At 41.4% G+C, this 19,561-nt stretch overlaps 1 protein-coding gene across 2 annotated transcripts; it reads left to right on the top strand.

Moving 5' to 3' along the window:
* The first annotated feature begins 820 nt into the window (after positions 1-820).
* gal3st4 (galactose-3-O-sulfotransferase 4) lies at positions 821-18,575 on the top strand. 2 transcript variants are annotated; one of them, XM_026160683.2, is made up of 4 exons: positions 821-985; positions 11,152-11,268; positions 16,331-16,631; positions 17,392-18,575. In XM_026160683.2, the coding sequence occupies exons 1-4, from the start codon at positions 969-971 to the stop codon at positions 18,466-18,468; spliced, it is 1,512 nt and encodes a 503-aa protein (XP_026016468.2). In that variant the 5' UTR covers positions 821-968; the 3' UTR covers positions 18,469-18,575. The 2 variants fall into 2 exon arrangements, with proteins under 2 accessions (XP_026016468.2, XP_026016461.2); XM_026160676.2 differs by lacking the exon at positions 821-985 and adding an exon at positions 6,873-7,169.
* The last annotated feature ends 986 nt before the right edge of the window (positions 18,576-19,561 follow it).

Below are 19,561 nucleotides of genomic sequence, written 5' to 3'. Positions count from 1 at the left end.
CTTTGTGAACTTAATCCAGTTATTTGTTCCAAATTCTTCCCTCAGCGTTTCTCCCTCTTGTGTGAAGTCTGTTGTATTAGGTCACACATCACTTCCTGTTTTATAGAGAGCAGCATAAACAGTTGAGCAGATTGTGTGAATCTTCGTTGTAACTGCATTTTGCGTTTCATTGTTTATAACACAGTTGCTGCAGGAGGAAGAACATGGAACGCTATATTAGATATTAACTGATAAAAGTGTGATTAGCGGTCTGTGATGTATGGAGGACAAGAGTTACACAGCAAGTACATCAAAGAAAATTAGATGTATTTTATTTTATATGCAAAATGAGAGGAGGCTGAAGGAATATAAATGTGCCTTTAAGAAACATTTTAAGAAATATAAGGAACAACTCTTCTGAACACTGTGCAAAGGGGTCTCGGGATTAGGACTGCAGATTGATTCAGAGGCTCAAATTATGGTCATAAATATTTTGTACTTGTAAATCAGACTGTCTAGTTGTGAAGTGAGTTTTGTAACCTTGTAAATCAAAATATCTAAAATGTGTGCCTAAAAAAGATTTGTATTTGTAAAAGATAATTAAACAAGTTACAAGTTGTTTGGTTAATGTCTGTTTACGGATAGAAGGCAAAAAAAATATGTGTGAAGCTTCCTGTTCAAGTTCCCTCACATGCGTGTGAGTTTCAACTTGCACATACAAATTTTGACAAGATTTTTCTTCCTTTCAGCTGATTGGTCGATGTCAAGTTGTCAGGCGTCACACTGTAGAGAGAGGGCGAGTGGACCCAAATGCAGGACTCGCAGGCAGATTGAAGGTGTGGATGGTATTTATTAGTGAGGCTGGACGGACAGAAGCTATCTGAAACTGAAAGACTGGCTGACTGAAGTAGACCTGGAAACACACCTGTGGATTAGACGATGATAAGACGAGGAACTGAGAGAAACTGAGGGTTTAGATACACCGGCTCATGATGGCAAGAAACAGGTGAGTACACACAGCTGGACTAAATCTAACTAATGACACAGGAAGTGGAACATACACACAGTCCGAGGCTAACACAATAAAACAGGAAATGTGAAAACTAAACAGTGATAAGGTCCAATACGGAAAACACTGATAAGAACCCTGGCGCTTTACTTAACTTCAGGTCCTGGAAGGGTAATACATTTTAAAGATGGAGGATGGCGACAGCCATTCTGTTCATGCAAACATCGTTGGGTCTGCCGTGATATGTTTGACATGGGACTTTTGCTCCTGAACCTCTGCGCACAGCGTCTGGAGACCGGGGCTGTACGAAGTCACTTTCATCTTTACGCAGGACTGTAAGCTGTTGTCTGTGAGGCGTGAGCGGTTTTTGTTTTTAACATAGTTCATGGTGGAGAAAAGCTGCTCAAATACGTATGAGGATCTGAAGATCGACAATCCACAAATTAGGCATTGTCACGGTTTGCCAGGGCAAGCCGTGGGGATGTGGGGATTTTATTTTTTTCAAGATATTTCAAGATCACGATAATCTTCCAATTTAGAACTACAAGTTAAAAAAAAAACTAACATAAATAAAATACACTTCAGCTAAATACTTTTACAATTTATTTCCCCAAACCACGGAGCCGCAGTATAAAGACTAAAGAGCCGCATGTGGCTCCGGAGCCGCAGGTTGCCGACCCCTGGTTTAGTTGAACAAAAAACAAAATCATTGTCCAGATATATCTTTTTGAATATCACGTTTGGTTACTACACTGTGTAATTTTTCGAGGTGCACATTAGAAAAGTTGCTCCCATTAAACGTGATATTCCAAAATATATATCTGTGTGGATTCTGGAGACAAGGCAATCTACAAGTAGTCCTTGGTGTGTTGTATAAAGACGAGCAGTACTTAATCCAACCAGGAGTTTGTCGACCCAGGGCAGTGAATAAGCATCAAATAATCCACAGAGAACCATATAGACCCATCTTTCGCATCTCTTCCCTTAACCAAGCGGTTTTAGCCTTCTTCATGCCTTCAGGTGGCTAATGTGATATACCTAATGTGTATGTGTTAGTCCCTGTAGGGAAATTACTCCTCTGCATTTAACCCATTCACCCAGTGAAGCAGTGGGCAGCCACCAGTGCAGCACCCAGGCAGCAGTGTGTAGGGACGGTACCTGGCTCAGGGGTACCTCAGGGTAGCCGTTCAGTGGATTGAAACCCCTGACCTTCCGATCATGGGGCAACCACTACCTTTGTGACAGAGAGACAGAGAGAGATAACAGGCAGGAAAGCATGAGAAGATTCAGGGACAATAACAGCCCCTGTCTTTATGTTGGATGTTTTTAAATGTATTCCACTACAGATTAATTCAATTCAACTTTATTCATACAATGCCAAATTTACAACAACAGTCACCTCAAGGTGCTTTATATTGTACAGTATACCCTATAATAATAGATACAGAGAAAACCCCAACAATCATATGACCCCCTATGAGCAGCACTTTGGCGACAGTGGGAAGGAAAAACTCCCTTTTAACAGGAAGAAACCTCCAGCAGAACCAGGCTCAGGGAGGGGCGGGGCCATCTGCTGTGATTGGTTGGGGTGAGAGAAGGAAGACAGGATAAAGACATGCTGTGGAAGAGAGACAGAGGTTGATAACTCTCCATAGCTGGACTGGCCATCGGCCCACCGCCTGGTGTCAATGCTTTTTTGTTGTCTTTCTTCCCTTAACGGTACAAACAATGAACGGTGGTGGATTGGCCAGATGCTGGCAGATGTGTAAAAATAAGTCAGTTGTTTGGTGGTGGCTATGGCGGAGCTTCCACAGAGGCAACAGGTGGATGAGGGAAAGGGGAGGCAGGAGGAGCAGAGACCCGAGGTAGCAGCGGCCGGAGTGTCAGGTGAACTGAACTTCAGGTAAGAAGTTATGACCTGCAGTCTATCTGGGTCAGATATAAACCAAGTTTAGGTGGAGTTTATTTTCATTATGCTGACTTTTTACAGTCAGTTACAATAACTCGTACTGCGTACTAGCTAGCATGACGGAGTTTATACAGCTGGGTGGGTGCTATGATGTTACTGATAGTGAACTTTATTCATAAGGTTAGTTAGTAGAGTTGCCAACCGTCCTGTAAAAAACGGAATCGTCTCGTATTCAGAGAAAATATTACGCGTTTCGTGTTGAGCTGAAAAGGAACACAGTTTGTCCCGGACTTCAGCTACAATGAAAAAAAAAACCACACAAAGCTGGAGTCATTCTGTCGTTACGCTGCACAGCTGTTTCTTCTTCTCTCATTCTCTCACCCTCCCTCTCCTGTTTCTACTTCAATCATGAAACTGATCAATGATCAGCTGATCGGCTTTTCTCTCTTGTTTATCGCCCACTTTGCGCCAGAAAGAGGAAACCAGCGGATGTCGCGCTAAACAACAGCAGCACGTTTAAGCTTGATCAGCTGTTGTTAGAATTTATTTAATATTAATTTCTAGTATCAGCTGATGTTTGCTGGAGCCACAGCTGTAAAGCTGCTGGTCATGATATCGGTTTGGATATGTGGTGAGAGGGAAACATGAGGATGAAACCAGGAGACGTCCTTACTGAACCATCAGAGCTGAACAGGTGATGGAGAAACAGGTTTACCTTTTAGGTGACATGAATGAGTTGAAGGGAAGTTATGAACTGTTTCTGAGAGACAAATAACACCAGGATCCTTTTTTATGTAGCTGACAGCTGGTAACTGTGCAGGGGCGGGTCTAGCAAAGTGTTGCCAGGGGGCCAGGTAGGGCATTAACAGGGAGAGGGGGGCACAAAGACATACTTTCTTATTCTCATTTAAAATATCTAGTTTTTATTAATTAATTATCTAAATCTTACAACCAACGTTTTTATCTGACGTAAAATGTATAGAAATCATACATATACCAACAAGACTGTACATCACTGTCACAACAGGGTTTGTTTTCATTCAAAGGCTTTATGGCTTTAATACCTGGGGGGCCGGTCTGTAGTCAAAATGCCCGATTTTCTGTCCCAGTCCAGCCCTGCAGGTTAATACTGGCAGTGTCACCATGCCAGCTGACTGTATTTCATCATCAGCCAGTGTTGTTCTTTATCAATATTATCAAAGTCTACCATAAGGCAGCAGAGAAAGTATTTACTTGCTTTCAGGTTTTATTCAAATGTTAGTCTTTTCATTTGTTTCTCCACTTTTTTCCTGTTTCAAAATAAATCACCAGTTTGTGAGAAGATTATCTTCTTTTTTTAACAGGCAGATAAAGTTTTGCATTGGCATTGGCTAATTTATCAATTGTTTGTTACAAATGTTCGTATTTTAATATTCAAAAATGTTTTTGCCCAAAACATATGTGCACTACATGTCAGTAAAAATACTATGCAACTATTGATGTCCTTGAATGCTGAATAAACACTGACTGATTGTATCTCTTGTACTTTATCAACGCAGTATCTAAAAACTTTGCACCGTAGTGGTTAAAATCTCATTCTAATAAGAGTTAAAAGCGCATTCGGTTATTAGGTTTACAGGGTTATTGAATTATGGTGAAGGGTTGGTGGAATTGTTTTTAACATTATCTGCCAATTACATCTGCCACCCTTCTCCAAATCTGTGCCCCTACCTGGCCCCCCCAACAAAAATTAGACACGCCACTGATTTCAGGGTCCCATCATAATTTCTTCAGAAGTAAGTACTGTATATGATGCCAGTATTTCCCCACATTTTCTAGATTCTGCACCAGTACTGTGTGTAAAATGGCATCAAAAAGTTCATTAAGTTTTATTCTTTCCCACCTGTCTTTCTGTCTCCTTTCACTTTTTAAAGGTTGCCATGTTAGAAAAAACATTTTGCGCCGTCATGGTGTTTATTGATGTGGTAAATGAATAGTTTATGAAAATATCACCAAACCTGTCATTTATTACTTTTAATATTCAGTAATGGCAGTGAGACCAAATCAGGAAAGTGTGACAGTGATTAGTGGAATTTTGTGTCAAAAGGTATTAGATCTTTTTCAACATTAAGCCCCAAATTGTAGACTAAGGTAGCTTTTACTGATTCCTACAGGGAAAATAACTTTATGCTGACCTTAAGATTAGGTGTAGTGGGCAGCCACCAGCTATAAGATTGCTTATTCTCTCAGGGAAACCTCCAAGAAGTTATGATGAGGTATATCCCAGACATTTGAGGACTGTTGTGATGAAACGTTTCTGAAAACACTGAATCATCTTTCTGGGATTTTCTTACCAGAGCATGGATCAGGATGATACATTTTACACATTCGTCCCAATGTTTCTTCAACCCTATATTTTTAGTTTTAGCAACAGCCTGTTAAATGCACAGCTGCACTCTGAACATTACACAACAGGAATAAAAACAACTTTTAGTTGAGTCGCGGTCTCCTATTAAGAAGGCAGATTTAGAAGATAAAAATTCTGATATATATTTACTGATAACAGTCTGTCTGAGGTTCTGTACAGTTAGTTTGCATTATTGGTAATGCTCTTTGTCACATTGCAGACTTTATTCAATTCAATCACCAAACCACATAAACAGTTGCTTTAAGGCACATTCGATTGTACAGTTAAGTGCCAGCAGAAACAGGCTTCTACAGAAGAGCAGGCTCTGCCTCCCATTACTACGTCTACCTGGGAACCACAAGTAAGCCAGCAGTCTTAGAGCAAAGTACTCTAAAGAGGAGATACAGTACAATGAGTTCTTGAAGATGAGATGGGTCCTTTTAGGGACATCATAAACTTTTACTTCTTTTGATAAACTTTTGATGGATGGAATTTACTGCAGTCACACAAATCCTAACCGTGGAGGAAAGGAGTTCCACTAGATCACAGCAGGTTAATACGAGAAAATAAGATGTATTGTGTGCACACTGCTGAGAAAGAGAATCTGAGTTGTGGTTGTTTTTGTAGTTTTACATGAAAATCCCAGAATTATTGAAGAGCAATACGTGGGGCTCGCCTATAAGCTTGAGTGCAAAGTTTTACTGAGACACGGTTTTGGCACAGCTTTGCAACATCCACATCACCATCTATCTCCTGTCTTTAAGCAACAAACAAACAAAAAGATGTAGCTATCACAACAGCAGCAGGCATAAGACATGATTTTTGGGGCTTTAGATATTATGCAATTTGCAATAAACTGTGTGGCACAGATTTTGTAGTGACTCATTTAAATATTCTCCTCTTTACAAATACATGTCACAAGGCCATGTATTTTTACTCCCCCTTGCGTTAGTAAATCTGGCCTAATTTTTCCGTTTTCGTCAAATTTCCAACCTTTGTAATAAAGGTCCAAATACTGCCGAGATTCGATTAAAGGAGTAGAACGTAGTAGTTTAAATATGGCGGATATCCGGCATCACACTGATAATGAGACAAGCGCAGGGTCTTTCGGATTTTCAGAGCATTTTCCTAACTCCTTATCAGTTCTCTTACCACCTTTCCTGGACTTGGATTTGTTTCCCTGGAGGTCAAGGAAAAGCGATGGGAACGAATCTTTCTTTTTCTGCGGATGCCTTTCTAACAGCGTCACCGTGTGACGTCACATATGGCGAACCCCCTTCGCCAAGCTGACGTCAATAAATTAAACCGAAGCGGAATAACGCACTTAATAAAAGCACGGTGTGCGACAGCAAGAGCAGCCGGATACAACGCGGAGCCACTTTTACAGGCGACATGTCAAATTCAAACCTGTAGACTGAGTATGTGTATAGTTCATCGGACGGGGTACAGTGAGTTTTATGAACGGACCCAGACCCCCCGACCCACTGCTCGGCACCCACGTCGACTAACGCTAATACCCTTCACGGCTTGTTCACGGTCCAGACACATGAATGCTTTTATTTTGATGTTTCCCGGAAGTACGCCACATCCTCTGTTCTTTTCTTGACTCTACTGTATTCTCATTATCAGCACAATAGGCAGGAAGGTTTACAGCTGGAAGAAAGAAAATTTCGTTTTACGTCCTCGGAACTAGACGGGCTTTCAGCCCAACAGGGACGTATTCCGGCCCGTGTCCCTCCGCGGGGCTGATCCGGGTCCACGGCCCGAGCAGTGGATCTGCCGCAGCTGAAGCCTCCGAGATGCTCCGAGCTCTCTGCAGCTGCACAATAACAGCGTCACCGATACCGGCCTGGGGACACAGCTATGATTTTCAGACGGAGAGCCAGGTAACTTGAAATAGCTAGCAATAGATGTGAGAATGGAACAAGTGGGCACAGAACAAGATGCTGATAGCAAAACCATAACGGGGTTATTAGGATGGAGAGACTGTGGTGTACAATGGGCGGCGCTAGGCTGCGATTTTGCAGACATGGGCGAAGGTGTGGGTGTAGGGATTCTTCACACGCCAAGTCTTAACATGGTCACAAGTTCGGGAACCATATACATATATACAGCCTCTCCCTCCAACTCCGCTTGGGCATTTCAGACTTGTAATATGTGGTGAACAGGGTGGTGGCTGCTGCCCTAATATTAATCTCACATTGGTCTGCAGAAGTGACAATCAGACGGAGAGGCAGTGTGATCAGATCTGATCAAAGTGAACAGTGAAATGCACAAATCTATTTAGAGGAAGTGTGATTTCAGCTGTCATATGACATACCACACTGTAACGTGCCTGACTGCAAAGTTATGAATCCGTCTGGGTTTAAATGTCAAATAATCATAGAGAACTAGTCCATCACATATTAGGAGAGTGTCAGAAGATTATTCTAGTCATCAACGTCTCCAAGTCCACTGAAGAAGTTTTTCCCCAAACTTTTCCAGTGTCCCATTAGCCAGTAACGTAACTGGGTCGATTGAAATAGTAATATACATCAGTATAAGACATTTTTAACTGTAGAGGTTTTTTTTAATTAATTTTTTAGGGTTAAATAAAAAAAATAAAGTTAATAAAGATGTTTTTACAAAATTGTAATAGAAGCATAAATTCTATGCACGTATTAACAGTACAAAGCTAATGTGGCAAAGTCGACAAAGTTGCCTTTATCCTCTGAAAACAATATTGCTGTAATAGTGCGAATGGTCTCTTTCTTTTTCTGTTCGCCCAGCTGGATGGAACGAGGCATCACTGTTAAGCTGGATAGATATGAATATGAGCCTGGTTCTGCCGGAGGTTTCTTCCTGTTAAAGGGAGTTTTTCCTTCCCACTGTCGCCAGCACAGTGCTTGCTCATAGGTATCATATGATTGTTTTAGTAGTGTCTACCTTACAATATAAAGCGCCTTGAGGGGACCGTTGTTGTGATTTGGTGCTATAAAAATAAAATTGAATTGATGTGAATCATATGTTATGGTCTTTACACTGAGCCCCTCTCAGCTTTAAAGACCCGTGGGAGGCTTTGATAAGTGTATCAGCTCTTTATCAGTATGATAAAAACCAAAAGTGAGGAAATACGCTTCCTTTCAACAGAGTTGCAAGGTTGTTTTGGCAATATGTAGCAGCTTATTACCAATAAGCATTTTACTAAAATGCATTAGGTTAAATTAGGTTTAATATACGTGCAATTGTATGACATAACAGCCACTTCCTGTGAGTGTTCCTTTGTTATCAAACACAAAAAGACCATGCCAGTTGTGTTCACGCTCTGATGACACCTGTGTGTGATTCCAAACCAATGAACACACATCTATCACAAATCCTGTTACATTGATCTGTTCCAGTGTGATTGTGTGACAGCAATCAATGTCACTGAAAAACAGACTGTCTGAAAGTACTATTTCATTTGACAGCTCACTACAGGCTCTTTTACATAGAACTTGTTACATATGCATGAATATGTTAAAAAAAAGACTTTTATTGATGTATATTTTTATCCCTTTTCTAGTGGTGTTGGGTTTTTATTTAAATGCTTGATAATGGAAAGTATTGTCACACTTACTGTTTAAGATGGGCAAACCCTTTTAATAATTAGTAGTGCCAACTATGGAAACACCATAGACATCAATAGACATTAGGGCTGCCACGATTAGTCGACCAGTCACGATTACGTCGACTATCAAAATCGTTGACGACTGATTTAATATTCGACGCGTCATTTGAAGCTTTGTAAGATCCCAAAAGACGCAGGAATAAGTAGCAGGATTTAAGAGTGTAATAACGGACTGAAACAGAAGATGGCAGCACTGCATGTACAAGGATGCCAGCTGCCGTTAAACCCCGAAGAAGAAGAAGCTGTGTCCAGTATCGTAGCTGTGTACAAATTCAGGGGCTGCATCCTTCGCAGGCCACATTTGTTGGCTGATTACGTTACAGCGACGTGACAAATGTCTAAATTCGAAGACTCAGAAAAATGTGTCCTCCTTCTCCCCAGATTTGAAGGATGGGTGTATCCTTCGTGGACCAACCTTTCCCAGAATTCATAGCACAACTCAGCCAATTCCAGTTTCCAACAATGGCAGCAGCTACTTAGTTTTAATATTACTCTTATTATTTCTGGGTCACAAAATAAACCTTTAACACATTTTCAGGCGATACTGTAGCTGTGTAAACTTCAAATATCTGCTCGGTTTATCAAGACACCACATATTTGCAAAAGCGCTCCGACGTTTTCGGAGACGTTTGGCTGAGGTTAAAGTTACAGTTACAGACATTAATACATACATGTTTACAATGAACAGATACACATTTGAACACATTTTTAAAAATCTTTATTACATATACACCCCATTATTTTAGGTTTCACAATTACCTCATAATTTGTTCTAACATTACTACACAAATATGTATCATAGAATAGAGTGTTGTAAGAAAATGCCACACCCATACATATAAACCCACAGGAAAAATCAAGACACTGGTATCAGAGGCAGACTGGTACACGGATACTAACTAAAACACAGCATAAACAGGGAGGACCCCCCCGTCCCCCCTTAGGAATTTTTGGGGAATGAATTCATTGGAGATGGTGCAGCACGGTACAAAAATTTCAAGGTGTCAAGAGTTTCACTCTCCAGTGGACTGACTCGAGAAGAGAGGCGGTTGCCATGGTAAAGTAGAGAGGAGTCGTCTTTCTTCTCATTACAGAGACAAGCCCCCTGCACAAAGTGTAAGGGGAAACATGAGCCAGACACCAGAACAAAGACCAGTAGGGAGGCCAGGTTTAAACTGTGACCCCTCCCCAACTTTTTCAAACCAATCACATTCATGCCTTGTTTGTGCCACATTATAAAAAACTCTGTTCAATGGCGAGTGGTAGCCTTTCCTAGCCAAGGAAAAGTCCATGGTGCTATGTAAAATTAACTTGAACCTTTAACTGATTAGTATTTAAATTTTGGTTAAAGGTATGCTTTGAGTTTATTCATCTTCTGTTATAAGAATGAACCGGACATCAGTATCTAAGGAATCTAAGGAATACAAGATCTATTTTCAGACTGGTTTCCTTCCCGAAGATACTTCAGTCGTTTTTGTTTTATGACTCATCCAGCTGTCCCCGTCTCTTCATGCCTTTTCTCCTCTTCAAACCCTATCCTGTCACTTTAATGACATTATCTTACTGTGTTTGATTCTTCCATCCATCCATCCATCCATCCATCCATCCATCCATCCATCCATCCATCCATCCATCCATCCATCCATCCAATTGTCCGACTACCATCCATCCATCCATCCATCCATCCATCCATCCATCCATCCATCCATCCAATTGTCCGACTACCATCCATCCATCCTTCCATCCATCCATCCATCCATCCATCCATCCATCCATCCATCCATCCATCCATCCATCCAATCGTCTGACTACCATCCATCCATCCATCCATCCATCCATCCATCCATCCATCCATCCATCCATCCATCCATCCATCCAATCGTCCGACTACCATCCATCCATCCAATCGTCCGACTACCATCCATCCATCCATCCATCCATCCATCCATCCATCCATCCATCCATCCATCCATCCATCTATCCAATCGTCCGACTACCATCCATCCATCCATCCATCCATCCATCCAATCGTCCGACTACCATCCATCCATCCATCCATCCATCCATCCATCCATCCATCCATCCATCCATCCATCCGTATTACTCTCTTTCCACACACTTTTCCCCTTCTTTTTCTGTATCTTCCTCTTCCACTGACTGCTTTGGGCTCACAACTATGTGCATCATTCCATTCATCCATCCTTCTCTCCTCCTCACAGGATGTTGCGATCGCTGGTTTGTGGTCGGCTGGGTCCAGTTTGGATGTGGAAAGCGCTGCTATTCTTTGTGGCCATTGCTTTTGCCACCCAGCTGCTGGGAATCATCTTCAACAAGAGGTATGGTTTTGCTTTTTCAATTTGAACTGCATTGGAGTTTACATTTTTGCGTCAGATTTAGTTTTCTTTCTCTCTATTATGAGGAAATTATGTTGGCAGTTCATGGACAACTGTGGGCTGCCCGTGTTCCTATAGAGTGGGTTTTTGTCACATGGTAACAGTGTCACAAATATGTGGTAGAGCTGGTACAACCATTGGATGTCCTTTTTTCGTCCATCTGTGAAGAAAAGTGAAGTTGTACAGACCGAAAGTGAAACAGAGATCACTGGTTTGTGGTCATAAACAGCTCTCTCTACGTTTCATACTAACTCAGCATAAACGAGTGTGTAATGTCTTTGTACTTGTCTCATTCCTGGTCAACTATTATCGCGCTAGTACCTGTTGACTTGTCAACCAGTTGGCATTAACTAACATACAGCATCATCCATGTCGAGCAACATGCAGTTGGTATTGTGGAGGACTACAGCATGGGAGTACGTTTGCAGTGGTTGAAAACCCCCTCGCTGTAAGCTCTACATAGGCAAATACATGCTCAACAGTATTGCATATAGCAATATATATACTATAATACAGTAATAGTAAAATAACAGCCACACCGCTAGATGCTGCTCTGGGTTCATTACATGCAAAGCGAGATATTTCAAGCCTTTATTTGTTATAATTTTGATGATTATGGCTTACAGCTTATGAAAACTTCAAATTCAAAAGCTCAGCAAATTTGAATATTTTGAAAAAGTTCAATATCGTAGGTTCAAAGTGTCACGCTCTCATCAGCTAATTAATCCAAAACACCTGCAAAGAGCCTTTAAATGGTCTCTCAGTCTGGTTCATGGGGAAGACTACTGACCTGACAGTTGTGCAGAAAACCATCACTACAGCCTCCATAAAGAGGGAACACCTCAAAAGGTAATTGCAAAAGAGGTTGGATGTTCTCAAAGTGCTGCATCAAAGCACATTAATAGAAAGTTCTGTGGAAGAAAACGGTGCACAAGCAGCAGGGATGACCTCAGCCTGGACAGGATTGTTAGGAAAAGGCCGTTCAACAGTGTGAGAGACCTTCACAAGGAGTGACTGAGGCTGGAGTTAGTGCAACACACAGACGGATCCTGGAGTTGAGCTTCAAATGCTCTATTCCTCATGTCAAGCTGATCCTGAACAACAAACAGAATCACCTGGCTAAAGAATAAAAGAACTGCTCTGTTAATCTGTGGCACAAAGTCCAGTTTCTGGTGGGAGCAAATTTTGCATCTCATTTGGAAACCAAGGTCCTAAAGTCTGGAGGAAGAATGGCGAGCAGTGTTGGTCAAGTTAGTTGAAAAAGTAATTAGTTACTAATTACTGATTACTTTTCCAAGAAAGCAATCCTGTTACTTTACTGATTACTTATTTTCAAAAGTAATTAGTTACTTAGTTACATTTTAAAACCATGATAAACAACCTGAATATGTAATAGAGCAACAGACCTTTCAGCCCAGTTCTACTTTTTCTGCATAATCCATCATATAAAATGTAATCAAATGAAAAACTTGTTTTGTTAGTTTTAATCTTTTAACTTCATGCATGAAGCAAAAATTTAATAATATGCGACATTCTCTGACTGGAAGAATGTTTAACATTTAAATCTATTTTCTGCATATTCCAGCACATCAAATAAAATAATGTTTTGTGTTTTCACTCTTTCAAATAGATGCGAGTAAAACACAGCAGAAAATAAATAAAATCAAAGACTCAGCAGCTCTTAAATCTATTGTCACCTGTTTAGCAGGAGTGGGGCGGGTGGAGGTTTGCCCACAGTGGTCCTGTCAGTGGGAGGATCCGGGGGTTTCTCTGTGAACGTCACATTCCCGTGGCAGCGTGCTCGCTGCTCGCTCAGAGTTGAAGTTTAATGTTTCGGTGTAGAAAGAAGTTTTCTTTCCGCGCAGAGTGTGCAGCAAACGCTGATGTTTTTGTCACTTTTTACAGAATCAAACTCAAAGTAATGTGATTACTTTCACGCTTTAAACGCTGCATGGTCGTCCATTATTGATCTGCAAACATCTGTTGCTGCCACGGACGTCGCACGGGCTTACGTCATTGTCATGAGACACTCTCAGAAACAAAGTCATGACGGTTTAGTAAAACCTTGTTCAATGACCATGGGATAATTGTGCTTGATTGGCCAGCAAACTCACGTGACCTGAACGGGCTTTGCCAAGAGAAAGATGAGACACATGAGACCAAACAATGCAGAAGAGCCGAAGGCTGCTATTGAAGCATCCTGGTCTTCTATAACACGTCACTGCTGACGTGCCACGCCGCACTGAGGCAGTAATTCATGCAAAAGGGGCCCGAGACAAGTACTGAGTACATATGTATGATTATACTATCCAGGGTTTTCATAAGTGTAAGCCATGATCATCATAATTATAACAAGTAAAGTCTTGAAATATCTCGCTCTGCATGTAATGAGTCTACATTAGTTTCACCTTTTAAGTAGAATTACTGAAAATTTTTTTGCACTATATTCTAATATTTCGAGTTTCACATGTACATGGTGAGACCCAGGGGAAAAAAATATTTTGATTTTGATTTTTTTCAGATAAATCAAGTGTTGGGATGGTAAAAAAAACACATTACAAAAACAAAATTGTTTTTAACCAATTTTATTTAAATTTTACAACATGTGCACTACAGTGCACAAGGGGAGTTCATTGATCACGAATGTGAAACTAACAACATTCAAGAGCTATTTAAGAAAATTAAATGCTCCACTGAAATTTTTGTAAGCAGGATATTAAAACTTATTTATATAACAATATCATAAAAATGTAGATCAGGGACCAACTTAGAAGTCACTGACACTTCACTAGCTGTAAGCCATTGGTTCAGGAACAAGTGATTGCACTGGGCTTTCTATTTCACAAAAATCAATTCATGTATGATATCTGAGGAAGTACTGTGATTTTTTTTATTTTTATTTGGAGACACAAAGGAACATTTGGCACTTCCCACATCTCACATATGTTTTACTGTTGCACCCAACCATTCTACAACTGAAATGCCTTGGACTGTTAACCATCTCAGGCAAGTGGAGGGAACCATATTTTGCTACACTCTCATCTGATTGGGGCCTCCTTTTCTTGATTTTTGGAGAGAACTCTTCATTACTGGTATTATTCAGGTCTTGTTCACATGTTTGTCCCTGGTTTCTCAGCCAAGAGGAGCTTGAACTCCAGATACTGGGAGTTCTTTTTGCACATTGAGATCATTGATAACTTTCAGCAAAGACGTGATCGTGTAGAAACAATCAGGTGTCATGGATTCAGCTATAAATGCGACTCTTATTTTTTACTATACTGGAAATCATTCCTGCATTTTACCCATATTTTATTTTTAACTCAAATCAAAATTCCAGATTCTCCTACATGTTGGTTTTGGACCAGATAGGACGACAGATTTCAGGTGGCCCTGTGTTTTTCTCTATTACATCTGCCACTGCATCTCGATAATCTTTGTGTGGCTCCTCCTGGGTTCTCACCCTCTCCTATCTGGCTCACATGACTCTCATCTTCTGAAAAATCTCTGTTTGAATCTCGCTCAATTATTCTGTTGAGAATTCTCTCTGCCTTTGTCAAAGAGTTGTCTACTAGGAAAAAGTGAAATAAATATAAGTACAAAGTCCCGACGTGCACTAGAGTACACATTAATAGATTAGTCATGTTCTCTGTGAAACTAAATAAGCTTAATTCTTAAAAACCCCTCAAATTATTTACTAGATGTTTATTTTTGAAAATTAAAAAACATTTTAAATGTAAATATCAAGTTTACCTTTCTTTCTTCCATAAAATATGCTGGTAGGCATGCCAACCATTTTGAAAAGGTGGGTAAAAGACAATTGGCAAGGCCACACCCCCACACATGTGATATCATTTTAAAGGTACTGTTGTCCTCTCTAAGAAACATCAGGACTTAGAAGAGTGGCAAGTAGACTATAAGAGCTACAAGCAAAAACTAAATGTGTACTACAGTGCACAAAAATGAATTACTGGGTCTCAGGAGGATAACAAGCCTCCACACTGCGCCCCCTGGTGGATACACAAGATATTACCACCGGTTTTCCTAAATGCTGCTTTTGGGACGTTACCACCCATGGTTGCATCTTCCAGGTGAGGGTATCATTACAGCCACCCATCAGCTGGCAATTGGTCAGAAATCCGTCACGCGCCCACCCACGGTCCTGTCAGGGATGAGACAGCCGTTTTTAAAGTGGCTGTATCTGTAAGCCTAGTCTTCAAAGTAGAGATACTGTCTGTCTCCTGAACCCTGGTTCCACAGAACAGGGCCCTGAATGTTGTGAAATACTGTTGTCCTTGCTGTCCCACTATTACCCAACCATTAAGCCACAGCTGCAGGACAAATGCTACCCAATCACATGCTTCTCATTCAGTTTGCTATTAATGATGAAGAAATGATTGCTGCTGCTTTCTTGGAGTATTTGTGCCTGTGTGAAATGAAATCCCCGTGCTACCACAGTATAGCTTTGAACATTTTGGCTGTGATGTGTCTGTGTTTATGTAACATCTGCTTAGAAGGAAACCATCCAGACAGGAATAAAACTCAGTTATAAAATCAGTTCACAGCAACTAATAAATTCAAAGCTCATACGTTTATACTTCTTTAAGACATTTTAACTTTGCATGAAGTAAGGAGTTAGGTTCAAAGTGTACTCAGCAACTGAACTGTTTCTGTTTGTTGTCCTTTCTTGAATCACCTTGTTGTTGAATTGTGCTATACAAATAAACTTGCCTTGCCTTTCTTTTACATTTCCTGTGAACAGCTACATCAGTTCTATCGGTTGAGACAGTGTGATGCTGCTAAGCTGTTTGCTTTAAACATGATTTCTGATGTGGGGTGAAAACCTACTGATTTTGTAGTACAAGTAAGACCAAGAATTGATTTGCATTGATTGTAGAAATGTCAATACTATCATATGGTGAGTAGATTTGAGTTGTGGTAAAATCCCAGAGATGTTCTGAACAATAATTATTTACAGTTTGCTCCTCTCTTCCCACTCATCCAACAGCAGTGCCCAACCAGCTGCTCACTCCATCTTTTCATCCCCTGATGCCCAGGGGCCGTCTCTGGGCTCCTGTCAGCCCCACACTCACATCATGTTCCTCAAGACACACAAGACAGCAAGCAGCACAGTGCTCAACATGCTGTACCGCTTTGGAGAGGAACGCAACCTTCGCTTTGCCCTTCCACTGGGCTACCAGCTGGGGTACCCACTACCCTTCAATGCTCACAGAGTCAAAGGTTATCGAGGTCCCCGAGCCACGGAGTTTCACATCATGGGCAATCACATGAGGTTTAATAAGCCAGAGGTAAGTCGTTCACACGAAGAGAATGGTGGGTAAAATAGAAGGCTGACAGTAATGACTGAAAATGGTTTGATAATCATACAGCCATCTGTATAATCCTCCACTGTTCAAATTTCCAACATGGCTGGACATCTTAAAGAGACTCATTTTATAGTTTATATATAGAAAATGAAAGTGTACAAACTCATATACAGATGTGACATCAGTAGCCTCAGCCATATAATAAAAATTGGCAGAAGATAATCAACAACAACTAATGAACAAAATACACAAAAATAATACACAAAGGTCGTTTTGTGGGCTAAAGTGATGTTCATTTAGAAATTTGCTCAAATTGGACTAAAAACACTACAGACACTAAACTCCATGCTTAGTCTGACTTAACCTAACCGCCTGTATGACTGTAGGAGGACTGCCAGCCCATCCAAACCTTCAGACTCTTAGGAAACTGAACCCTTCAACCAGCACTAGAAGGTCCCAGTGGGATTGGTTAGCCTAACTCTGCCGGGCTGTGCATTAGCACTATTTGTCATTCTGGCTAATCACCAGACTGCTAGTGTAAATACCTGTAAATACCCGTATCAGCAAGCCAAACCCTCTGTCCAGATTGAGCATGCTCAGCGGTAGAATGACATCAGAGGAGCTTCTGTTGGTTTCATAATTAAAACAATGGATAGTTGAACCGTTGCTGATGTCAGAGACAATACGTGATGCTACTGCAGTAGTATCGTTATTTGTAACTGTTTCAATTTTTGTCTTCCAGGTGGAGAAAGTGATGCCTGCAGACACATTCTACTTTTCTATCATCAGGGATCCTGTCGCGCTGGCGGAGTCCTCTTTTGCTTATTACAAAGAAGTAGCTCCTGCCTTTCGGAAGGCAAAAGGGCTGGGCGACTTTGTCGACGACCCAAATAAATACTATGACCCTCGTCTTCGCAACAACCACTATGCCCGCAACCTGCTGTGGTTTGATTTTGGCATGGACAATAATGCTAATTTCTCAGTGGAATTAGCTCAGCATGGTGAGGCCATGATCCGCCAGACATTCAGACTGATTCTTGTGTCCGAGTACTTTGACCAGTCTATGATCCTGCTGAGACATGCCCTCTGCTGGCCACTGGATGCTGTAGTCTCATTTAGCCTTAACGCTCGGCAGCAAAAGCCCAGCAGCAACAGCGTAATGAGCGGAAGCTGGGTCGGCAAAGCTGCCGTAGCGGCTGGCGTCGGTGCTAGAGCTGGACGCTCACAAGGCAAGATGTTGCCCAATCTGTCGCTAACGGATCATCAGCGGGAGAAGCTACGCCAGTGGAACGCCTTAGATTGGTACCTATACAAAGCCTTCAACCGCACGTTCTGGGAGGATATCGACAAGTTTGGTCGTGCCCAGATGGAGCAAGAAGTAGCTCTTCTCAGGATGCGGCGGGAAATCCTGGGCCGGGTTTGTCTGAAGGATGGTGGAAAGCCCGTAGAAGCGTACCGGATACGAGACAAAAATATCCGACCCTTTCAGAGCGGAGTAGTAAAGATTCTTGGATACGAGCTCCAGCCGGGTCTCGACAATGCTACCAGGACGGCCTGTCTGAGGATGATTAGGCCCGAGATCCAATACAAAGATTTGCTGGATAGTAAACAGTTCCCACGGGCTGTCCAACCCCAGCTGGGACAGCAGGGACAGCTAGCAGCTGGTGGTGCTTTTGTAAGACATGATTCATCTAGGACAGGAGAGAAAATGATGATGGGAGAAGCTGAGATGGAAAGAGAAAGAGACTGGGATGGAAGCCGTATAATGAAGAGTAACCAGACTTTAAAAGGAGTGCGAGAAAAAGAAAGATTGAGATAGTTTAAGGTGAGTTACATGTTACCTTTGATTTGTGAGGGGAAACGGACCAGAGACGCCTGAGCCAAATTTAGTTTACATGTGAGAAAGAAACAAGCTTCTCTGCAGCACTTCCAGTTTTCTTTCTTTTCCTGAACACACTCTCTGGTTTGGTATGTTTTCATCTTTGGCAATTACTCCCAGTGACAGTCTATTTTATTATTGGAACTGCATTTTCTTATTGTGTTGATGCTTAAATTAAATGAAAGTTACAAGCTGTCCCAAGGTTACAGAGGAGGGGTACACCGCTCGGGTCTTGTGGCTGATCCGACACAGGCGGGAGTTTGTGAAAATAAAAACATGAAGACAGTCTCGCTGGACAGAGCACTGCAGAAAACCAAGACATTTTAGGTTTGTTGTTGCATTAACAGCTGTTATTGATTTCATCAGACAAATGATCGCTTCCTTGCTCAAATCTTTTTTTGTATTTTAACATACAGACTGTTTTTTACATAAGCTTGCCTTTAAACGCGGCTCAGAGACAGCAAATCTCATCTATAGGAGAAGTCCGCAGATAGCAGCTGTGGTGGTGCAGGTACATCTTCCAGATGAATTTTTAAAAATTCACTTTTAGGCAGGATTTTAAATGTTTTGATTTACATCAGGTTTGTGTAATGATTTTTTTCCCAGTGAAATTAAGGTAGTGCTTCAAAATAAGTGCCTGTGGGCGTGTCTCCTGAAACACCACAGGCTTGTTTGTGCTGTCGAGTGGTGAGTCTGGACTCTAAAAGCTATTTCTGGATTATGAGTTTCAGTTTTCTGCCACAGTTTGTTTACATTTAGGAAAATACATCTTTTAGCTTTAGACTAAGATTGCTATATTGTTTCAGATCCACACTTTCAGCAACATTAACCACGTCTGCACCTGTCGGGCAGAAAGCTTATGGCTCGCTGTTGTTTCCAGTGACTCCCAGCAGTCCCAGTTTCATTTTGTCATTGAGCTGCTCTTCCATAGTGAGGTCCAAAGCTACATTGGGCAAGTGCAGGGCCAGCATGCTTACCTTTCCCTCCTTTCTGAGGACGTGCCTGTGGAAGGAAAGTAGAGTCACAGACCATA

Source organism: Astatotilapia calliptera, chromosome 3, assembly GCF_964374335.1.
Source record: "Astatotilapia calliptera chromosome 3, fAstCal68.1, whole genome shotgun sequence".
Taxonomy (NCBI): domain Eukaryota; kingdom Metazoa; phylum Chordata; class Actinopteri; order Cichliformes; family Cichlidae; genus Astatotilapia; species Astatotilapia calliptera.
Note: the sequence above shows the minus strand (reverse complement) of the source record. Positions and strands in the feature narration are given on the sequence as shown.